At 36.7% G+C, this 18,368-nt stretch overlaps 1 protein-coding gene across 1 annotated transcript in view; it reads right to left on the bottom strand.

The window, feature by feature from the left end:
- The window catches only part of LOC141430645 (tRNA dimethylallyltransferase), a 297,995-nt gene that overhangs the window by 35,142 nt on the left and 244,485 nt on the right, over positions 1-18,368 (bottom strand). The window contains exon 4 of the mRNA XM_074091450.1: positions 5,839-5,962. Coding sequence (XP_073947551.1) covers positions 5,839-5,962 — 124 coding nt within the window. The remainder of the gene's footprint in view (positions 1-5,838; positions 5,963-18,368) is intronic.

Below are 18,368 nucleotides of genomic sequence, written 5' to 3'. Positions count from 1 at the left end.
CCTATAGGAAATATCGTCCAAAACGTTGGGGCTGTTTTCAAGATCTTAAAATATATAAGTATGTATGTATGTAAACTCTTTATTGTACAAAATAAGTAAACAAACACACATGACAAACAATGAAATATAGGCGAACTTATCCCTATAAGGGATCTCTACCAGTCAACCTTTGAGTGGATGAGAGGAGCATTCAGTTAGGGACAGACAAAAAGTGAGTGAATAAGTACTCGTAAATATTTATTCACGTACAAATATTGCTCGTTTAGTATTTAAGTACCTATGTGGGAAATGCTTCAATCAATGAAAACTTTCTTTCCTACAATCAATTTAAATCTAATTTTACATTGCAAGTAAATTACCTACCGTTTATTTTTTTAAAAAAATGGAATGGAAGAGATCGCTCTGAAGCGACAAGGCCGCCTATTGCTTACCTACATATGATACAAGGTATTATAAAATGTCATTGTATTGTATTGTAAATCAATAATGTCCCAATCATATTTAAATTTACAACATACAAAACAAACATTTAAGTGGCTGTTTCACAATCCATTGATAAGTGTTAACTGACGGTTAAATGTGATGCCGTCTCCGTCTATTCGAAGAAAAAAAATAGAGACGGCATCACATTTAACCGTCAGTTAACACTAATCAATGGATGGTGAAACAGCCCCTAAATGTAATAAATCAGCGCTTTTAAAATTATATATTTTTTTGTTAATGGCAACATAATTTATCTGCGAGAGTATAAATTATTGTCACTGGCAACCTTGCGGTCAAGTATATCGAACACCTGCTTAGCGGCTGCGCAGTAATAGGTCCCCTGGTAAAAAAAAGATTGAGGTTTTTATGATCACCGTTTTTCGGAAGTACATCCTCAATGAACATTCATACAGAAAGATACAAAAACCTTTTTTAGAAACATAAAAAGAGTTACAACAGAATAAGGATAATAAATTTGAAGTAGTTATTGCCACCGTTGATATACCGCGATCACCAGTATCATTTTTTTTTCTCAAGTTTTTATAGAGAAATATGAGGGGTCCCCTTTAGGCCACTTAACACCATAGCAACTTTTTATAAACGTCGCCGATGAATCACTAACTTTTGCAGAAAACCGTATCTATTTAACTTTTAGTAAAGTGTTTGAGTGTCTTCCGTGAAAGTGAATAAATGTATTATTTTTTCTTTTCTTTCCTTCAAATTAAAATAAAAAAAAAAAACAAATTAAAAAAATAATTAATTCGGTCCAACTGTTTTCAAGAAAAAATGGGAACATTCTAAGTCAATCCGAACATTACAAGTGGCATTTACTTGCAAGATTTAGACTGTTTATAGGTAGAGTCATTCACGATGACGCGTGCCGTGGTTCTTATGACCATGTCATTAATGTCTAATTTTGACAAAATCACGCGACTTCGTGGATGGCACTAGGTATATGTATATTATGTATATTCCAAACGACCATTGTAGGTATTTATGTACGTTAATTAAAAGCTTGAAAAAACACTTCCTTCAGATTATTTTGCGCACCCTACAGTTCGCGCTGGCTGTACGATCAAAACTAACCAGTTACAGTAAAGTATAAAAAACGTAATGAAACATGCAACAGATGCGTTTGCTAAGCGCGTGGGCCCAATCGATTATGCGCCCTATCACGCGATTGGTTATAAACAGTGTATATCAAAAGAACAGACTTACTGTATAAAAACTTGGCAATGAAAAAGATGAACTAACAAGGGAAGGGTCAGCCAAGAACATTGGAGCCGAACCTTAAGCGACTCTCACAGGGAACCATGAACACTGCGTTAAATTATCACACCAAAACCAAGCACCGGCAAGAGTGGAAAGCACAGGTATGTCTTAGCCAGTGGTCATCAGACTGCGGCCCGTCGCAGCCGATATTTTTGCGGCCCGTGACAAATGTAACGACTTTTGTATGTAATGGCTTTCAAAACAGATTTTACATACGAAGATAACAGAATGGCTATACGCGGGTCGAACAGTTGCCAATCCACAAGTGTGCGGCCCACAGTAAGCACTCACTTTGTCTAATGTGGCCCTTGATCATAAAAGTGTGGCGATAACTTAACCTAACCTAGGTGGTAGATTTTTTTTTGACATTCATAAGTGCTTGTTATAGCCTAAACTGAATAAAGATATTTTGACTTTGACTTTGACTTTAACCAAATTGGAAAACCAACTATAAAGAATTACTCTGCGTGGACCTCCACCCGGTACTAGTACCATACCCTGTACCAGGAGACATGGTCTGCCGCTGCGCCAGATTATACAATTTAAGAATGAAGTGCGAAAACAGGGCGCGAAGGAGGGGTAAATACGATACGAGTCAACGAGAGAGAAGAAGAAGAGGGTCAAAGTGTATCCGTAAAAACCCCCAGAATTATTATAACACACTTTGTCGTGCGACACGCTCAAAGAAAAAAAACTGACTGGCATATCAACGTACAGCCCAAACAACTGAAATTAGAAGCTTAAAGTTTTATCGAGTAGGTGAGCACTAAGAGTACTTATTTGAAAATTCAACTCCAGAAAGGGTGAAATAAGAAATTAAAATTTACATACATCTGCACAACCTACTCGTATTCAACATCTATGTATTATTTATTATGCCTAAAGCGTATTTATTATTAGGTACACTTCATTTCATAACAATTTTTTTACCAACAAATTGCATTAGCACAAGTATATAAAAAAATACAAACATCGGAACATAGAACCTCCTCCTTTTTTGAAGTCGGTTAAAAATTAACTGTAAGACTATTGTAAAGGGTATTTAATATAGTTAATAGTTTTTATTTGAGTTACATAAATATTAAAAAACCATTTGTTCCTTTTCGAAGCAGATGTCAGCGCCTTCATTATAAGTATTCAACGTTTATTTGTATGAATAGAATTTGTAATGGCTGAACACGTCTCGGCCGTAACTTTGCGTGACAGGCGACACACGAGTAATTTTCTCTAATACATTGCGCTTTTTGTTAGCTAACCGTTTCGCGGGTAGCGTCCCTGCTAGGCAATGAATAGAGAATAATGCACGCACGCCGCCGGTCGTGTGTTATCTTGGTATTGCCACAACAGTGTGCAATTAGTTGTGTCATAGTGCCGTATCGGTGCATCTACATAAATGTTTAATATAAAGCATCTTTATAAAGGTGCATCCTGTTCATCTATGAATAGCATAGCTAACATGATTAAAATAGCTTGGTACAGATGTAGTGAGTTGATGATTTGGCATGGGGTGAACTCGGAAGCCACACCTACTCACTTATATTTCGCTCAGTCGTTTTGTATTGTTAATGTTTGGTCTCCACTCATAAAGGGAACACAAAATGAAGTGAAGCTAAATAAAAGCAAGTAATAGTACCAGCTAATTGAATCTTAATTCACACCATGTAGTTTAGTTTATTTAATTCAATATAACTAGAAAACGTCATCGCGCCCGTTGATGTCTAATATACAAAATATGACAATGTCAAATGAAGGTCGCTGGTAAAGCTTGGGTTATCTAACTTTGAAACTTTCAATAATATATTTTAGTTTCGGATAAAATTTTATGTTAATTTTTTTTGGCCCATTCCTTTTAAATAAAAGGGACCTTACCTTTTGTACAGTAAAAATAATTAAAAAATTATGCATCTCAGAATGTATGAATGAATAAAATCCATTATTGAAATAAATAAGACATACAAATTAATCAGCGACCTCCTGTTACAGCTTAATTTATTCAATAATTTTATTTTAATTAAATAGATTAGCACAAATTGTACGTATACAAACATACAATCCTTTTCGGCAGCTAGTTTCCATAATATTAATAAACATATAAAGTTCTACATTATTTTATTATTACTACGGACTTGCCTGAATGCCTTAGTTTTTTTTAACCCAGTCTAATTACGATAAGCCATATTAATCGATCGCGAGTGGGATCGCCGTTTTAGATCTAAAGAATAATTATGGCATGAATTATGTTAATTGCTTCAAGTATATTATGTAAATTATATACTGTACCAATTAGTGCGGTGTCATTAAATGTTTTCAGAACATTGAGGGCCAGATGACTGTTTAGCGATAAAATGTTTTTTTTTTAGTTATTAATATAACTACGATAAAAGTTTATGCAAATACTAGCCTTCACCCATGGCTTCGCATGCGTGAACTAATAGATCCAGCAATCCAATTTGAAATTCCGACATTTCACAAAATTCCCATAGAACTTTGTAAGAATATTTTTTTCTGTTTACACTGCTGTTTAGATTTAAGAAACAATCCCGCGGGAACATCGGGATAAAAAAAGCCTTTGTAGCTATCTGCATGCCTAGTTTTATGTAAATCTGTTCAGCCGCTTAGCGTGAAAGAGTAACAACTAGATAGCAAAACATACACGCGCCCACACATTCTTATAAAAAATATAAAAATATAATAATAATTAAAATAATTAATTAATATTATAATATCTATGTTGTATCTACTTATGTTTATTCCTCAAGCTCTTCTCTTCTGTTGTCTAAACCTTTAACTAGGACACTTCACAGTTTCACAGTTTGAAATGCAAAAATCACACTCAAACCAAAAACCACACAATAAATTTAAAAAAACAACTCCAAAATTATAAACCGGTCAAGGTTTCCGTACAAATTTGTATGTAAATAGATCGTTTATGGAGTCTTGAGGATTTTCCCTGTTTTATCCGATTGTTTTTTCCTCTAAAATATAAATAGAAAATATTTAACACGATGGAAAAAGAAAAATAAATAAAAGAAAAAAAAAACGTTAAGTATTAAGTACTTACTATTCTAGGTTTCGAACTCGGGGCCTCGTGCAGTCCACGCGTGTCCCACTACGCCACCTTGGTCTAAGCAGTGTCGAAATAAGCCATCGCTTTCGAATGAAATAAGCTAGTCATCAAAAAAAATTTTTTTGTGGTGGGGCAACAAATTTTCAGATTTTTTCCATTACTTGTGCTGTAAGACCTTCCTTCTTGCCAAATTTCATGATTCTAGGTCTACGGGAAGTACCCTATAGGTTTTGATTCCACTGCGAAATGTATGAAAAATAAGGCTCAAATGGCCATATCATTTGATTGCGTTAATGTAGAAGCTTTATCTTTTTACAGCTTTAAGGGGCCGCAGTTAATTTCAACTTTATATCTATAGACGGACAGACGGACAACAAAGTGATTCTATAAGGGTTCCGTTTTTCCTTTTTTAGGTACGGAGCCCTAAAAAACCCTACAGGTAACTTAAAACCCCAAAAAATGCATTATACACCCCCTATTAACCCCACGAACCCTTAAGCCGGGGTGCCTACCGCGCCCGGTTAAAAACCGCGTAAAAAACGTAAACAACCGCACCTGCGCGGGCGCAGAGATTGGCAGGTGCGCACCATCTGCCGGCGCACATGCCAGTTACATTGTAACTAAAGAATGCTGGAGGGCTAGTAAAGCCTGCTTAGAACTCTTGTATTTTTAACAAAGAAAATGGTGTCGTGTTTTTCTTGACTCAAAAACATTATTCGTGTAATTCGTGTCCGCGGGAACAATACGGTTCTCTGGAATGAAAACGATCCCGTCTCCTTCTCAAAACACGATCTCTTCACGATCAAACATACTCGTTTTCTATAGGAGACCGGGGCGTCTCATCATCCCAGCCTATATATGACTATGTAATTCAGTACGGAGATAGTTTGAGACCCCGAGAAGGCAACAGGATAGTTTTCATTCCGGAAGATTGAATAGTTCCCGCAATAGAGCGATAAACCAAAAGACTCGTTGTATTGTAGTATTTTTGAGTGAGTAGCGCAGATAAGGCTTACCTCCTCGCACTTCAGCCACAGCATGACGGTGGCTCCGGGCCTGCGCAAGAGTCCCTCCGTCAGCTTCTGCTCCTCCAGGATGTCGCTGTGACGCCGCCCCGTCTTCTGCCAGACCTCGATCGACCTGTCAACGTGACAGCTGTCAATGCCATGCTCCTCAAAAGATAATACGACCGCTATGTATATATGACCGCTAATATAACAACAAATACTAAAAAGAGAATAAAATAAATATTTAAGGGGGCTCCCATACAATAAACATGTTTATTTTGCCGTTTTTTTGCCACTGTCTAATGTTGTAAAGATAATGGTACGGAGCCTCTATGCGCAAGCCCGACTCGCACTTGGCCGGCTTTTTGTATAATCAAAATCAGAATCAGAAAAATGTTTATTGTAGAACATAGGTAGACTAGACTCAAAAAGTAGGAGACTGGCTAAAACCAAAAAGTCGTTTCTGGGAAATTGCATACGTTTTTATAATAAAAATCCAAAAAATATTATAAATGAAACGGATACAAAATTCAGATCTATTGTCAAGAAGACATTAATATCAAAGGCGTATTATAAAGTTAATGATTATATCATGGACAGGGATATTTGGAAATAATTCCGATCCGCATTAGAGATCCCTTCAAATAGCGAACCTACCATATCATTTAATAATATTGTAAATCTGTTTAAAAAAATATATACCTCGTTGAGTTTCTTGCCGGATTCTTCTCAGCAGAGGTTTTTCCGAACCGGTGGTAGATTTTTTTTGACATTCATAAGTGCTTGTTATAGCCTAAATTGAATAAAGATATTTTGACTTTGACTTTGAGGAGACATATTCCTTAAGAGTCATACAGTTTTAAGTCAATTAAAGGGTAGCAGCGCAGGGTAGGGATACATTTTAGTAAGTAATTACGACAGTACAACATAAAAAACTTTAATTGGTTGCCAACTGATTGATTGTTACTGTTGACGTGTAACATAATATGAAAATCCGTGGTGGCCTAGTGGTTTGACATAACGCCTCTCAAACAAAGGAGACGATCTTGGGTTCAAATCTCAGCTGGCACCTCTGTTCCGGAATTCTTGTACGAATTCAGATATTTACCACGAGGTTTACGGCGACTCTTCTACACCCCTGGCAGCGTATTAAGCCGCATTCACATTTCTGTCGTGTTATGTTGTGAAGCTCTGTCTCTTTCTCGCTCTATAGACTTGATGCGACACAACACGCCGTCACAACACACTGCGTCAGATAAATGTGAACGCAACCATAATAAAATGTATGAAACCGATACCGTTCTGATGCGTCACAACATAACACGACAGATAAAATTCAAATACAAATTCAAATTCAAAATCTTTATTGCTTTCAATAAATGTGAATGTAGCTAGTTGCGAACGAGTCTCCTGCATACATTAAATCGATGCTGTGTGTTTTCAATATGAGCCCGCGTGGGAATCACAGACCAAGTTCTCTAGTTAAGAGAGAAGGTCTTTGCTCAGCAGAGATGATGATGATTTATGTATGAAATGGCGCCCTTTGGCCTGAGTTTGACGTTTCCTCAACCACCCCAAGAGAATTCCCATGGTCATAGCAATAAGTGTCGAGTTACGCTCAAGCAACGACTAATGACGTCAGCTACGAGTACGCGCTATTATACTCGTACTAGCTTTTGAAGACATTTCATATTTAAAGATGATGTACGCTTAGACGGTGTCAAGTACTCGCGCGAGTAGCTGTTATTAAATATAGAATAACTATGGGTGGCGGTTTAATGCTAAGTCAACGAGATAAGGTACTTTTATCTTAGTATGATATGCCATTGTAAGTATTTCGCTCCTTTTCTTTGCAGTTTGAAGAGTTGCGCTAGTAGGAGTAAAGAAAAAGGTTAGATTAGTTCATTATTAAGTTTTAGTTCAGCTCATACTTTAATTAAAACCATAAATAAAATGTTTAGGAGGTTGACATTTAGCGAGTCAACGAACACATAGGTAGTGATAATGTAGAAAGTCAAAATTTTAAATAAATGAGAGCCAAGTTATAAGAAGTGATTTTTCAATCCCTAAAAATACACACAGCCGGAAGACGTCCACTGCTGAACAAAGGCCTCGCCTTAGAACGCCACAGTAAACGACAACTCGCCAGTCTCGCCACTTGCATCCACCGGCAGAATAGAAGAAAACCGGTACGAATAGATTTAGTCCAATCTGAAGGAAGCACCGCCACTCTACAACGCGCTCCAACATAAAGATATTAAGTTGCGTCTTATATCACCATAATAGCCACTTAAAAAGTCGTAAAAGGCAAAGTCAAAGTCGTCTCCGGTCTGCTTCAGATTTGGAGATAGTACGTGGTCTCTTTAAGGGCCGGAGTCACGTCTTTTATAGCCGGTATGCAGCGACGCCTCTAGTAGGTTTGGTAGTTAAATTATGAATGAATGAACATATTCTAAGTATGTATGTACGAGATTTTAAAATCAAGCCGGAATTATTCGGTACTTTTAAGTGGTTCGTTTAGTTCAGTGGTTCTTAACCGGTGGTCCGCGGACCACTGGTGGTCTCTGGACTCGAAATATTCCGCGAAGCCATCAACAACGAATTGGCAAAACGACGCGCCAGTCAAGTAGCGGTCGCAACCGTTCATTCATTTACAATTTTACTTATACCGTATATTACCTTCAAATGGTTGGTGGTCCATGGCAAGACAGAAATTTTGTCAAATGGTTCCTCTTAACTAAAAGGTTAAGAACCGCTGGTTTAGGTTGACTGACAACTTCAAGTTTATTTAATACTAGCGTTTACCCGCGGCTTCGCACGCGTAAATCATTAGATACAGCAGTTGAATTGAACCAATTTTTAAATATGTCGCTTAAGTCGAACTTTCAATTTGACAGACGCGTCTATTGGCATTATTGTTTAATGACATGCAAACGATTATCAACTTTAGGGTGGTAGACCACATATTTTGCTAATGGTACATAGACAGACACCTACAAGGTAAATTTTAGTGAAGAAAAATGATATGCCAATGGAACTGCAACTTTATGTAATACCTGAACATACGAGTATTTGCAAAATAAATGATTGATTAATTAGATACTCGAAGGTTGTATTGCTATTGCTATTGGTTTTAGTGGCAGTGGCTGGAGTGCATTGAGTTACACAGTTTGGTTGGTCAGAGCTGTTCTTCTCGAGGAGCTACAACGACAGTTTCAAAAGTGGGTACCTGAAAGTCTAGTGACAAAAAATTACGTTACATTTGCCTGGCATCGTAACAGTCTAAGCTACTCCATATAGACATGACGCGGTGACCATTAACCTCAATGGACCACGCCTCGCGCCGCAAACCCGCTCGTCTGACCCCTAACAACAAATAAATCAATAACTCCAAACTAAAGAGGTTGCCACAAAAACTGAGTGCTTATTAGACCAGTGTCCAGTGCTCGTGATTTGAGAAATTAAAAAAAAACGTAAGCAACAGGTGTCGGGTCGGCGACCGCGTTACATCACGGGTGAAAAAATGGCGGCAAAAAATTGTGTAAAAGATTCGATGGTTATCTTACATTACGATGCGTTTTTGTTTGTTTCACATGGAATTAGTGTTTTGATTATGTTGCGTTTGGAAAGCGGATTATTGCGGTGCTTACTGATTATGGCTGGTTCTTAAGTTCGGTGTTTGTATTTTTTTTTAATGCAAAAGGGGTTCCGTTTTAAAATCAGTGTCCCAAATTTGAATTTCAAGACGAACGAAGCAATTATGCGGAGGTTGATTATGAGTTTTCTTAAAAATAAGAAACATTTTGTTAAAATTTAATACAAGTTTTTGTCTCTTATTTATTTTCATTTATTTTTTTCTCTTGTCTTTTTTATTATTATTCTTTCTCTTTTGATTTATACCAAACACACAAAATTAAAAACTTTTATTCCGGTTCACTAAAATCATGTGCACACAATTCAAATACACATAGAAATAAACGGAGAAAAATAAAAAAGAGACAATAAAGAAAAACTCTGACTTAATCCAAACTCCTTCCACAAACCCTATATAACCAAGTTTCTCAAGGAATAAACTAAGCAATAAAAGAGTTTTAAAGTAGTTCTGAAATCTTCTTCAGAGCATTAAATTAGCTCGTTCATTCGCGAATGGACAATAGTAAAAAGTCGCGGACGAGTAAGAACTTTAATTCCGACTTGGATGGGAAAAAATATAAAAGGAAAATAGCTTTGTGAGTGGAGCGGAAAAAATAGCTATGTTACTATTCCTACTTTAGATTTTAAATGTACCTAGTTAAGTACTACAGTTAATAACTGCTGGGGTAAACGAGCTCTTGAATGAAGACCGCGGATCGGCAAGCGTGGCGTGGGACGCGCTCAGACTAGGTGGAGCGATAATCTTCGCAAGGTGGCAGACAAGAACTGGATGAGAGTGGCCGAGGATCGTGGCCAGTGGGGTGTAGTTGGAGATGTCTATGTCAAAAGATAGGCTGATGATGATGATGGTATAGTTATGGATATGGCTTTGAACTTTGAACGCTTTTTGATGTGCGCTAAAAATTCATGATAAAGTGCAAATTTTTGTTCAAACTTTGGACACATATTCAAAGTCTCGTGCCACACACACCAATCAAATATGTGTTCAAACAAATGAAGCTATATCTGGCGCCGACATAAGTAGAAGCTAGATGCGTCGAGCTGAGGACAGGACGCAATGGCACTGCATAGGCTGATGATGATGAAGGATATGGTAGAGTCATTTTACGATGAGCACTGTTAAACTTGTGGGGGTAGCGGGTAGGCCTCTATAGAGAGACCTTATCCAGACAGATGTTGTATGCGCCCGAGTTGAGAAACTTTGGCAGTGCGTTGCAGTTGTTCCACACGATTAGATGGAGCTAGGAGTTACATACTTGTTATCACTAACTTACAGTGGTGAAGCGTCCATAGAACCTTATTCCCACCGGCTTGCCCAATATAATAAATGAATTTATTATTATTAATATTTACAAAATATAACAACAACAACAAGATGTAAGCGATCGTTGCTTCGGCTTTACTACGGAAATATCTGACGCCACGCCACTGCTAACTTATGTATACTTAGTTATTATAAGAGAAATAAAATGTCGCGCAAGTAGCTTATGTATTGTAAATGAAACTAGACTAAGAATACTAAGATTATTCAACTGCTAGATATACCCCCCGTTTTACCATAAATGTTGTGTGACAAATATCTGTGATGCCCTCTCTGTTTGTTTTGCCCAAATAAACAAAGACCACGTCACATTTATCTGTCACATAAAAGTCAATGAATGATGAAATAGTGGGATATCTATATTTTTGTTTCTTCCTTTTCTCGATTTCTCTTTATCCTTATCAATTAGTTCATTAAAAATCAGCCATGATATTAATATAAAGATCATGGTCATCCAACAGTAGGGATGTCGGAATTGAAAAAAAAATTGATGTATAAATCTAAGTATATATCGTTATCAATAAAAATATACGATATTTATACGATATTACGGTTTACAGCAACGAATATGAATCATTCATTTTTTACAAAATTTACATTATTTGAATGTACAAAAATCTCAATTAAGGCGAAGTTATTTTTATCAGTATTTCTTTTTATTACAAAAAAATATCAAAAACTGAAAGGCTATGTTCTAACAAGCATACTAGTCAAAAGTCATAGACAATACAGTTATATTTTTTCATTCGTATCTACCTACGGTTTTGGCTTCCAGCGATTTCAGTTACATATAATGATCATGATGATGAGTTCCTGTTATCCCTCACTAGGAACATAGGGCTCGAAGAAGAGTTTTCCATTTGGCTGGATCTTGTGTGGCTTCTTCCAGCTCTTCTAGTTACATATATAAAAAAAGAAAACATCGTTTTTGATACAATTTTCGATATCGGATATATTGTATCGATGTATCGATACTTCTTCAACTTTTAACAAGCCTATCCAACAGCGCTCTCGTCATAAACCAAAGCGGCTAGACCACCCGGCCGCCATGGTCTTAATGAAACCCTGTTATCAATAATCGTAATTATTTTACGATTGGTCTCGTGAATTTGCGAGTTAAATTTTATTGCAACCGTTCAAAAACAAACCTATCCATGGTTTTGAAGTTAAGCCCCATTTATACTCTGAGAGAACTTGCAAGCAAGTTTCACTACATTGTGGTAACTGTTTGATCAACTGAATTCATTGTCCCTCAATAGTTTGCAATGTAACGCAACTTGCATGCAAGTACTTGCATGGTCTGAATGGAGCTTTAGGCCATAAAACCGTTAATTCTAGAGGTCAACTTCACTTTAATTGTAAATACAACATACTTAGTATTATTCTGCGCTCGGAATTCAAGCTAAGCTTGCCTTCGGATTTCAAAAGCATAAGTTGGTCAGAGAACCTACTTCAAAGCTCGAAAACCCGGGTTCGATCCTAGGTCGCGGGCGGGGCAGATATTTGTATGAAAAGACTCGAGTCTTGGGTATTAACCTTGTCATCTTGGTCTTTATACGTTCCACTGTAGAGCACAGACCTCCTCTCAGACTGAGAGGGCTCGGGCGGCAGTTCCCATGCGGGCCAATTGCGTACTGGGAACCACACACAGACACACAACATTTCACAAAGTTTGTCAATTGTATTTGTTTTTTTTTCCTTTGTAAAATAAAGAGTTTACATACATGCATACAACATTGAATCTCTTTGCAAGTGTGTGCAGGTTACGTTTTTCTTCGCCGCAAAGCTCATGCTAAATTTCAAATGTAATTTGTCGAACCCACGACCCTCTGCTTGAGAGACCACAGGTCAAACCACTAGGCTACCACTGCTTCAAGCACCTGTAGGTATTGAATTAGAAGTTGAAATGAAATCTAGGGCTTACTAGATCAACGCACACACCAGATCAATGAATGGTGCAAAAAAAGTACCTAGCTCAGAGGGGGCAGTCCGCTTTTAACTCCGAACAATCTCCATTCAGTTCTATAATAATACTAGAAAATATCAGTAAGTAGACCATCTTAATACCTAAGAAAATTATATTTAAAGCTAGACCCACACTGGGTATACTTCGGTAACAAAAAGAGATAGGGTTGCCAACTTTTTTTACAAGAAATAAAGTATATTTAGGCCTGAGAAGGAAAATAAACAGTATTTTAGAAAATTAAAAGTATTTTATTTTTTTAATGTCGTAAGGACTTAATTTCTAGTGCTTCTGGCACAACTTATGAATTTAATATAATTTGAAAAGCCAGGCCTCGTCACAGTAAAACTAATATTAAAATAGATAAAACGCTAATTATTTATCTGAATTACCAAATAGCACCTACATACTACATTGGCAGATTCGTTCTGAAACGCTTCTATTATGAGTATGACTACACTGCAATAATGCTTAGTGTTAGGCATTTTGATGCTGAAATCAGTATTTTGTTTACTTTAATATAGTTCAACAGAAAAATGTATAATGTAGTGAAAAACAGTATAACACTGTTTTTTATCAGTATAGTTGGCAACCCTAAATTAGTAGGTACAATTGTCGCCCTCCCGTCGTTTGAATTTGAACCGTGACGCAATAGTCATAAGAACGTATGGTAATACGGTTATAATAGGACATCGGTATAGTATTAGGAACACCCGCACGGCGACAAGCTGCGGCACATGTGGATTTGGAGTTTGCTTCCGCCAAATATACTATTTCCAATGTTATATGCGATACGGCACGTCATTGAATGGCCATTAGTACATACCACGGTAGACTTCAATTTGCAAAAAAAATTGACACCATTAGGCAGACTTGCATGGATCAAAATTAACTGTATAACTCTGAATTAACTGCTAACCCAAGGCTAAGAATTGTCAAGTTGTTTGGAACTGTCATACACAACAAAGGGTTAACGATTGTGAAACGGATTCCAAGAGACAGATCTAATTAAAAACTATTTAATTTAAACACGGAAAACCAGATAACATTTCAATTAATTGTAAAATTAGATTTTTAACTTTAAAATAAAATAAGTTATTAACAGAGTTGGCTCAGCAGTGACATCAAATTTCAGTATTACCATCCACAAAATAGATCGTAATATGTCAATTGATGTCAAATAGCCAATGATTTAAATATTTACGTTCTAGCTGGCAGACATATTTGCATGACATACTATAACTTTATATTTTTTACCCGACTTTTAAAGTTGCTATTCAAATAATCGTTTTACTAAGTCGTTGCAAGCCCCATTTTCCTTATGTCTATGTACATATTAAAATTTCCTTAAGCCCGTTTTCGCTAAATAAACTCACGATAATGCATGCAAATGTAGTATCAAAGATCTCGTTACCTGCAATGACTAGAAATGACTACTACACATGTAAATATGCAAAACAGCCGGGTGGTCATTTACTCAGGCTGGAAAATTCTTACATTACGTCTGGCGGAGAATCACACAACGAGCTATACTCGAGGATTTTTATGTACAAGTGTCTCAAAATTAATCTGGATTATTCCATTCAACAGATGATTAGATTAATTTGATTCAATCCTATATGTAATTTTTTTTAGGATTATTAAATTATGAATCGACATAATATTTATATGTGTTGATCGGTGTTCAATCAGTGTGCCGCGTCAAATCAAAGGCGACACCATTTTGAATCAAAATTTCCGATGAAATTTTTTACAGAGGTATTCAATCGAAGAATCTATATTCTGGATTAATTTTAAAATACCTTGTAAAAAAAAATGGGTTGACGTGAAAATTTCTGTTAGAGTGAACGAAGAAAACTTTATAAGAGAAGTATGACTTTAAATTTGTCTTCGGATGCAACACCTAGAAGTTAGTATAAGTACACAAGCTTTGCTATACTTTTCATAATTGACTTCACGTAAAATATTTAGACAACTCGTCCGGAATTGAGTTAGTGTTTAGTACGGCGTCTCATCATTGGGCGTTACGTCATAACACCTCCGTGTATAATGGAAACGGCGAATATATTCGGCGACAAATCTTCAAAATAATCACTTGGCCCCACGGGCCGTGTACCGCTCAATTAATTACCATTAACACTATAATAATAACGTATTACAGTCCTCAGAATTAGCCTATTAACGTGTCGTAAACTTGACACCACATTTGCGGCTCGCAAACTGTCAAATATAATAACATCACACTTAAAAGTTACAGCCATAATGTGATATGAGAATTCAGCAGCGGCATTACATTTGCCGCGCAAAACGTATGTGATGAGAGATACCATCGTGTTTTAAACCAGTTTTTTAAGATACAGAATAAGAGTGACATGTGTCCTGTTGAGTGACAAATTCGGATATACATAGCATTATATGTTGTAATGTGTTCGTTGATTGATTGTCATCATTTTCGATAAGAATGATTGTTTAATCACGGATTAAAATTCCGCGTTCGAAATCATCGCTTTTTGCTCACGAGGCAGGCTTAGGATCAATGGAATCATTACAAGTATGAATAATCATTTGGTGTCAAGAAACTAGCATGGAGTTGTTAAGTTTGTTTTTAAAGTAATAATGGCAAAAACTACTTTGCTTTATTCATATTGTTTTATTGCTTAAACCCGTGAACTTTGACCCCCTGTGGGAACAAAAAAAAAGATCCGTAGTTGCACCTTTATGGTACTGTCTAATTTGACATTATTTCCAGTGATTTAAGCTCTACGTTGCCACCCAGTCAATCAGTCAGTCAGGTTACTTTTTCTGGGTTAGTATCATAGAAATGGTTATTAAAGCCAACTTTTCCTACAAAAAACCAAATTAAACTGATACTGAAGTAGCGATGTCACTGTTACAGCTATAAAAAATAGAAAAGTTAAATTATAAATCTTTAATAGCTGCATGTGCCGCACACATATTTTCGTAATTACTTATCTTAAGAAGAATATTAACCACCGAACTGACCTAATCCAATAGTTAAAAAAAACTCATATAACTACAGTAAGTAGGTAGCATTTAAACAATAAACTTTGCGAATAATCGTGGGAGACATACAGATTATGACGGTTATTATAATCATACGTTTTGTAATTACGACAATTTGGAAAGGATTTAGCACCACATGTTATCCGTTCTGAATGAGGATAGGAATATTCCTAAACTTAGCGTAGCAACAGTAATTAAAGTATTATCCTGATCAAATGTGGTCGCAGAATTCTGAATATGATTGAAACAGTCAAGTTTGACAGTGTCGTCGACAGTTGTTGTAATGTTGCCCGTATATGAATAGTCAGCAGCGAAGTGGATGAGCGGTTACGGTGCTCAAAATGATCTACACACGGCTCTACTGCCAAGGTAATGAGAATGAGAGAGTGTTCAGATCATTTTGAGCTCACTACTTCTGATGCTGACTGAACAACTTCGATATCTCATTGTGTGTGCTAAAAAGCGTATATCTGATAGATGAGAGTGTTATCAAGATCATGTCTATCCTAACCTAATGAAACGAAATCCAATTAAATGCAATTTATATTATTGGCTTTTGACCTTTTATCACTAAGACTTTGGTATTCCCCGTCTCACCACTTTGTGTTAAGTGGTTGTTATTTCATGTGATGATAACTGTGATGTATGTGTTTAATGGGACCAAACAAAAAGAGACGGTATCATACCGTCATATGACTTACCGTCATAAATTATGAGAGAGATCCTTAATTCTATCTTACTATTATTATAAATGAGAAAATTGGTGAAGGTGTTTGTTACTTGATTATGTCATAAATAAAATCTGAACCAATTTTAATGAAATTTGGTATGGACATAGTTTGAGACCCTAAGAAGGACATATTATAGGTAATAATTTTTATTCCGGAAAATTGCATCACTCCCGCTGGTGATAAACGAATAGTTCCCATTTTCTAGGCAACAGTTAGTGTCAAAAAATATGACCAGCTAGGCTTAATCTTCAAAGCCAAGTTGTGTCAAGTCTGAAAATAATAGAGCCTTATCCATCCTTACTGTATAAATATATTTCTAATTCCTATCCCATATCATTTGATCCTCAAGAGTATTAAGAGTGGCGGCCAATATTAAACATCAAAAACCAGTAAGATAAAAAATGAATGAATCAATTGATAAAGTCGTCACTAATAGCCAAGAGAGACAAACAGATGAAGACGACGTAAAACCGTTTGGAGGCAACGACAATACATTTATAAATATAATTCTTAAAAGGAGCCAAGTAGTCACTTTTGATAGAAAGACAAAGAAGCACGACGATTATGATCATCGTACAGTTAGCGAGACAATCATGACGATGGAACACGAACAATTGAGCGTTGTTGGTACAATAGCGGATAATGATCAATCTGCTACGCAATAAATGAAACACAACTACAGACATTGCCATCATCGAGCCTTAACTATCGGGAGGCAGACAGTGACGGAACATTAATCATCAAGCAGGAGGTGACACGCCGCGTGTGACATAACCGTCAAGAAAACACACAAAAACTACACCCAGGAACCAAACAATAAAAAATTATCACTCTTACACCTTCGTTTTAAGAACGCATCTAAATTTCGCGTTGGTATAACTATGTTGGTTAACCAATAGGGTAACGACAATATAATTATTTTTGAGTTTTTTAGTTAGCATCATAGTGCGATGACCTGTTTAAACGAGAATCGATATACGTGTGGTTTTTGTGATGGTTTTTACTCTATTTCGGATAATGTCGTACATGTGTTATTGTTTGACGTGGCTAATTTGTAATTCAAACATGTATAGGGTGGTTACATTATGCCAGAAAACCGTAATGTTTGAATGGAAACTTGGAATATGCAATGACGTAGCGCGTCAGAGAGAGACTAGGAACGTCTTTGTGAAACGTCGAAGCCTTTCGGTGTCTGCTAAATTGTAAAACACGATGTGCGTTAGTCGGACTTACGACACCACAGCATCGTGCGTGAGTGTCGTCACTAGTAAGGTCGTCATGTTCGCCAGATATCGCTGTTGCTATGCTGCGGCTTAAAGGAAGGTTTCTATAAGCTTTTCGACTATTATTGATTTTAAGAACAAAATTGCGATCAATATACTGCTAAAGACGCGGCTGAGAGGGCGGCTGATTTCTATCATTTTTATGTTCATCTCATCAATAATAATCAAACCGATCGAAAATTCCAATGTACACTCAGCAGCAGAAGTGGAAGAGCAGTTACGGTGCTCAAAGTGATTTACACACGACTCTACTGCCAAATTAATAAGAGAGTGTTTAGATAATTTTGAGCTTACTTCACAAATGTTCAACTGAACCAAGCGATACAATGTTATTAAAAGATATTATAACGGATAACTCACGTCTTAAACCGAGTTTAGCTCGACATGTTTCGGGCTATTTCGAAGCCCTTCCTCTCAGGAGCACGCGACTCGGCGGCTGCCGCAACACGCACACTACGCGCCACCGCTCAAGCCCCCCTTAAGCGCGCCGTTTAAGACGTGAGTTATCCGTTATAATATCATTTAATATGAGTGAGTCTCACGGTAGTTTCATGTTCGATATA

Source organism: Choristoneura fumiferana, chromosome 8, assembly GCF_025370935.1.
Source record: "Choristoneura fumiferana chromosome 8, NRCan_CFum_1, whole genome shotgun sequence".
Classification (NCBI taxonomy): domain Eukaryota; kingdom Metazoa; phylum Arthropoda; class Insecta; order Lepidoptera; family Tortricidae; genus Choristoneura; species Choristoneura fumiferana.
This window is presented reverse-complemented; position numbering and strand designations above follow the sequence as displayed.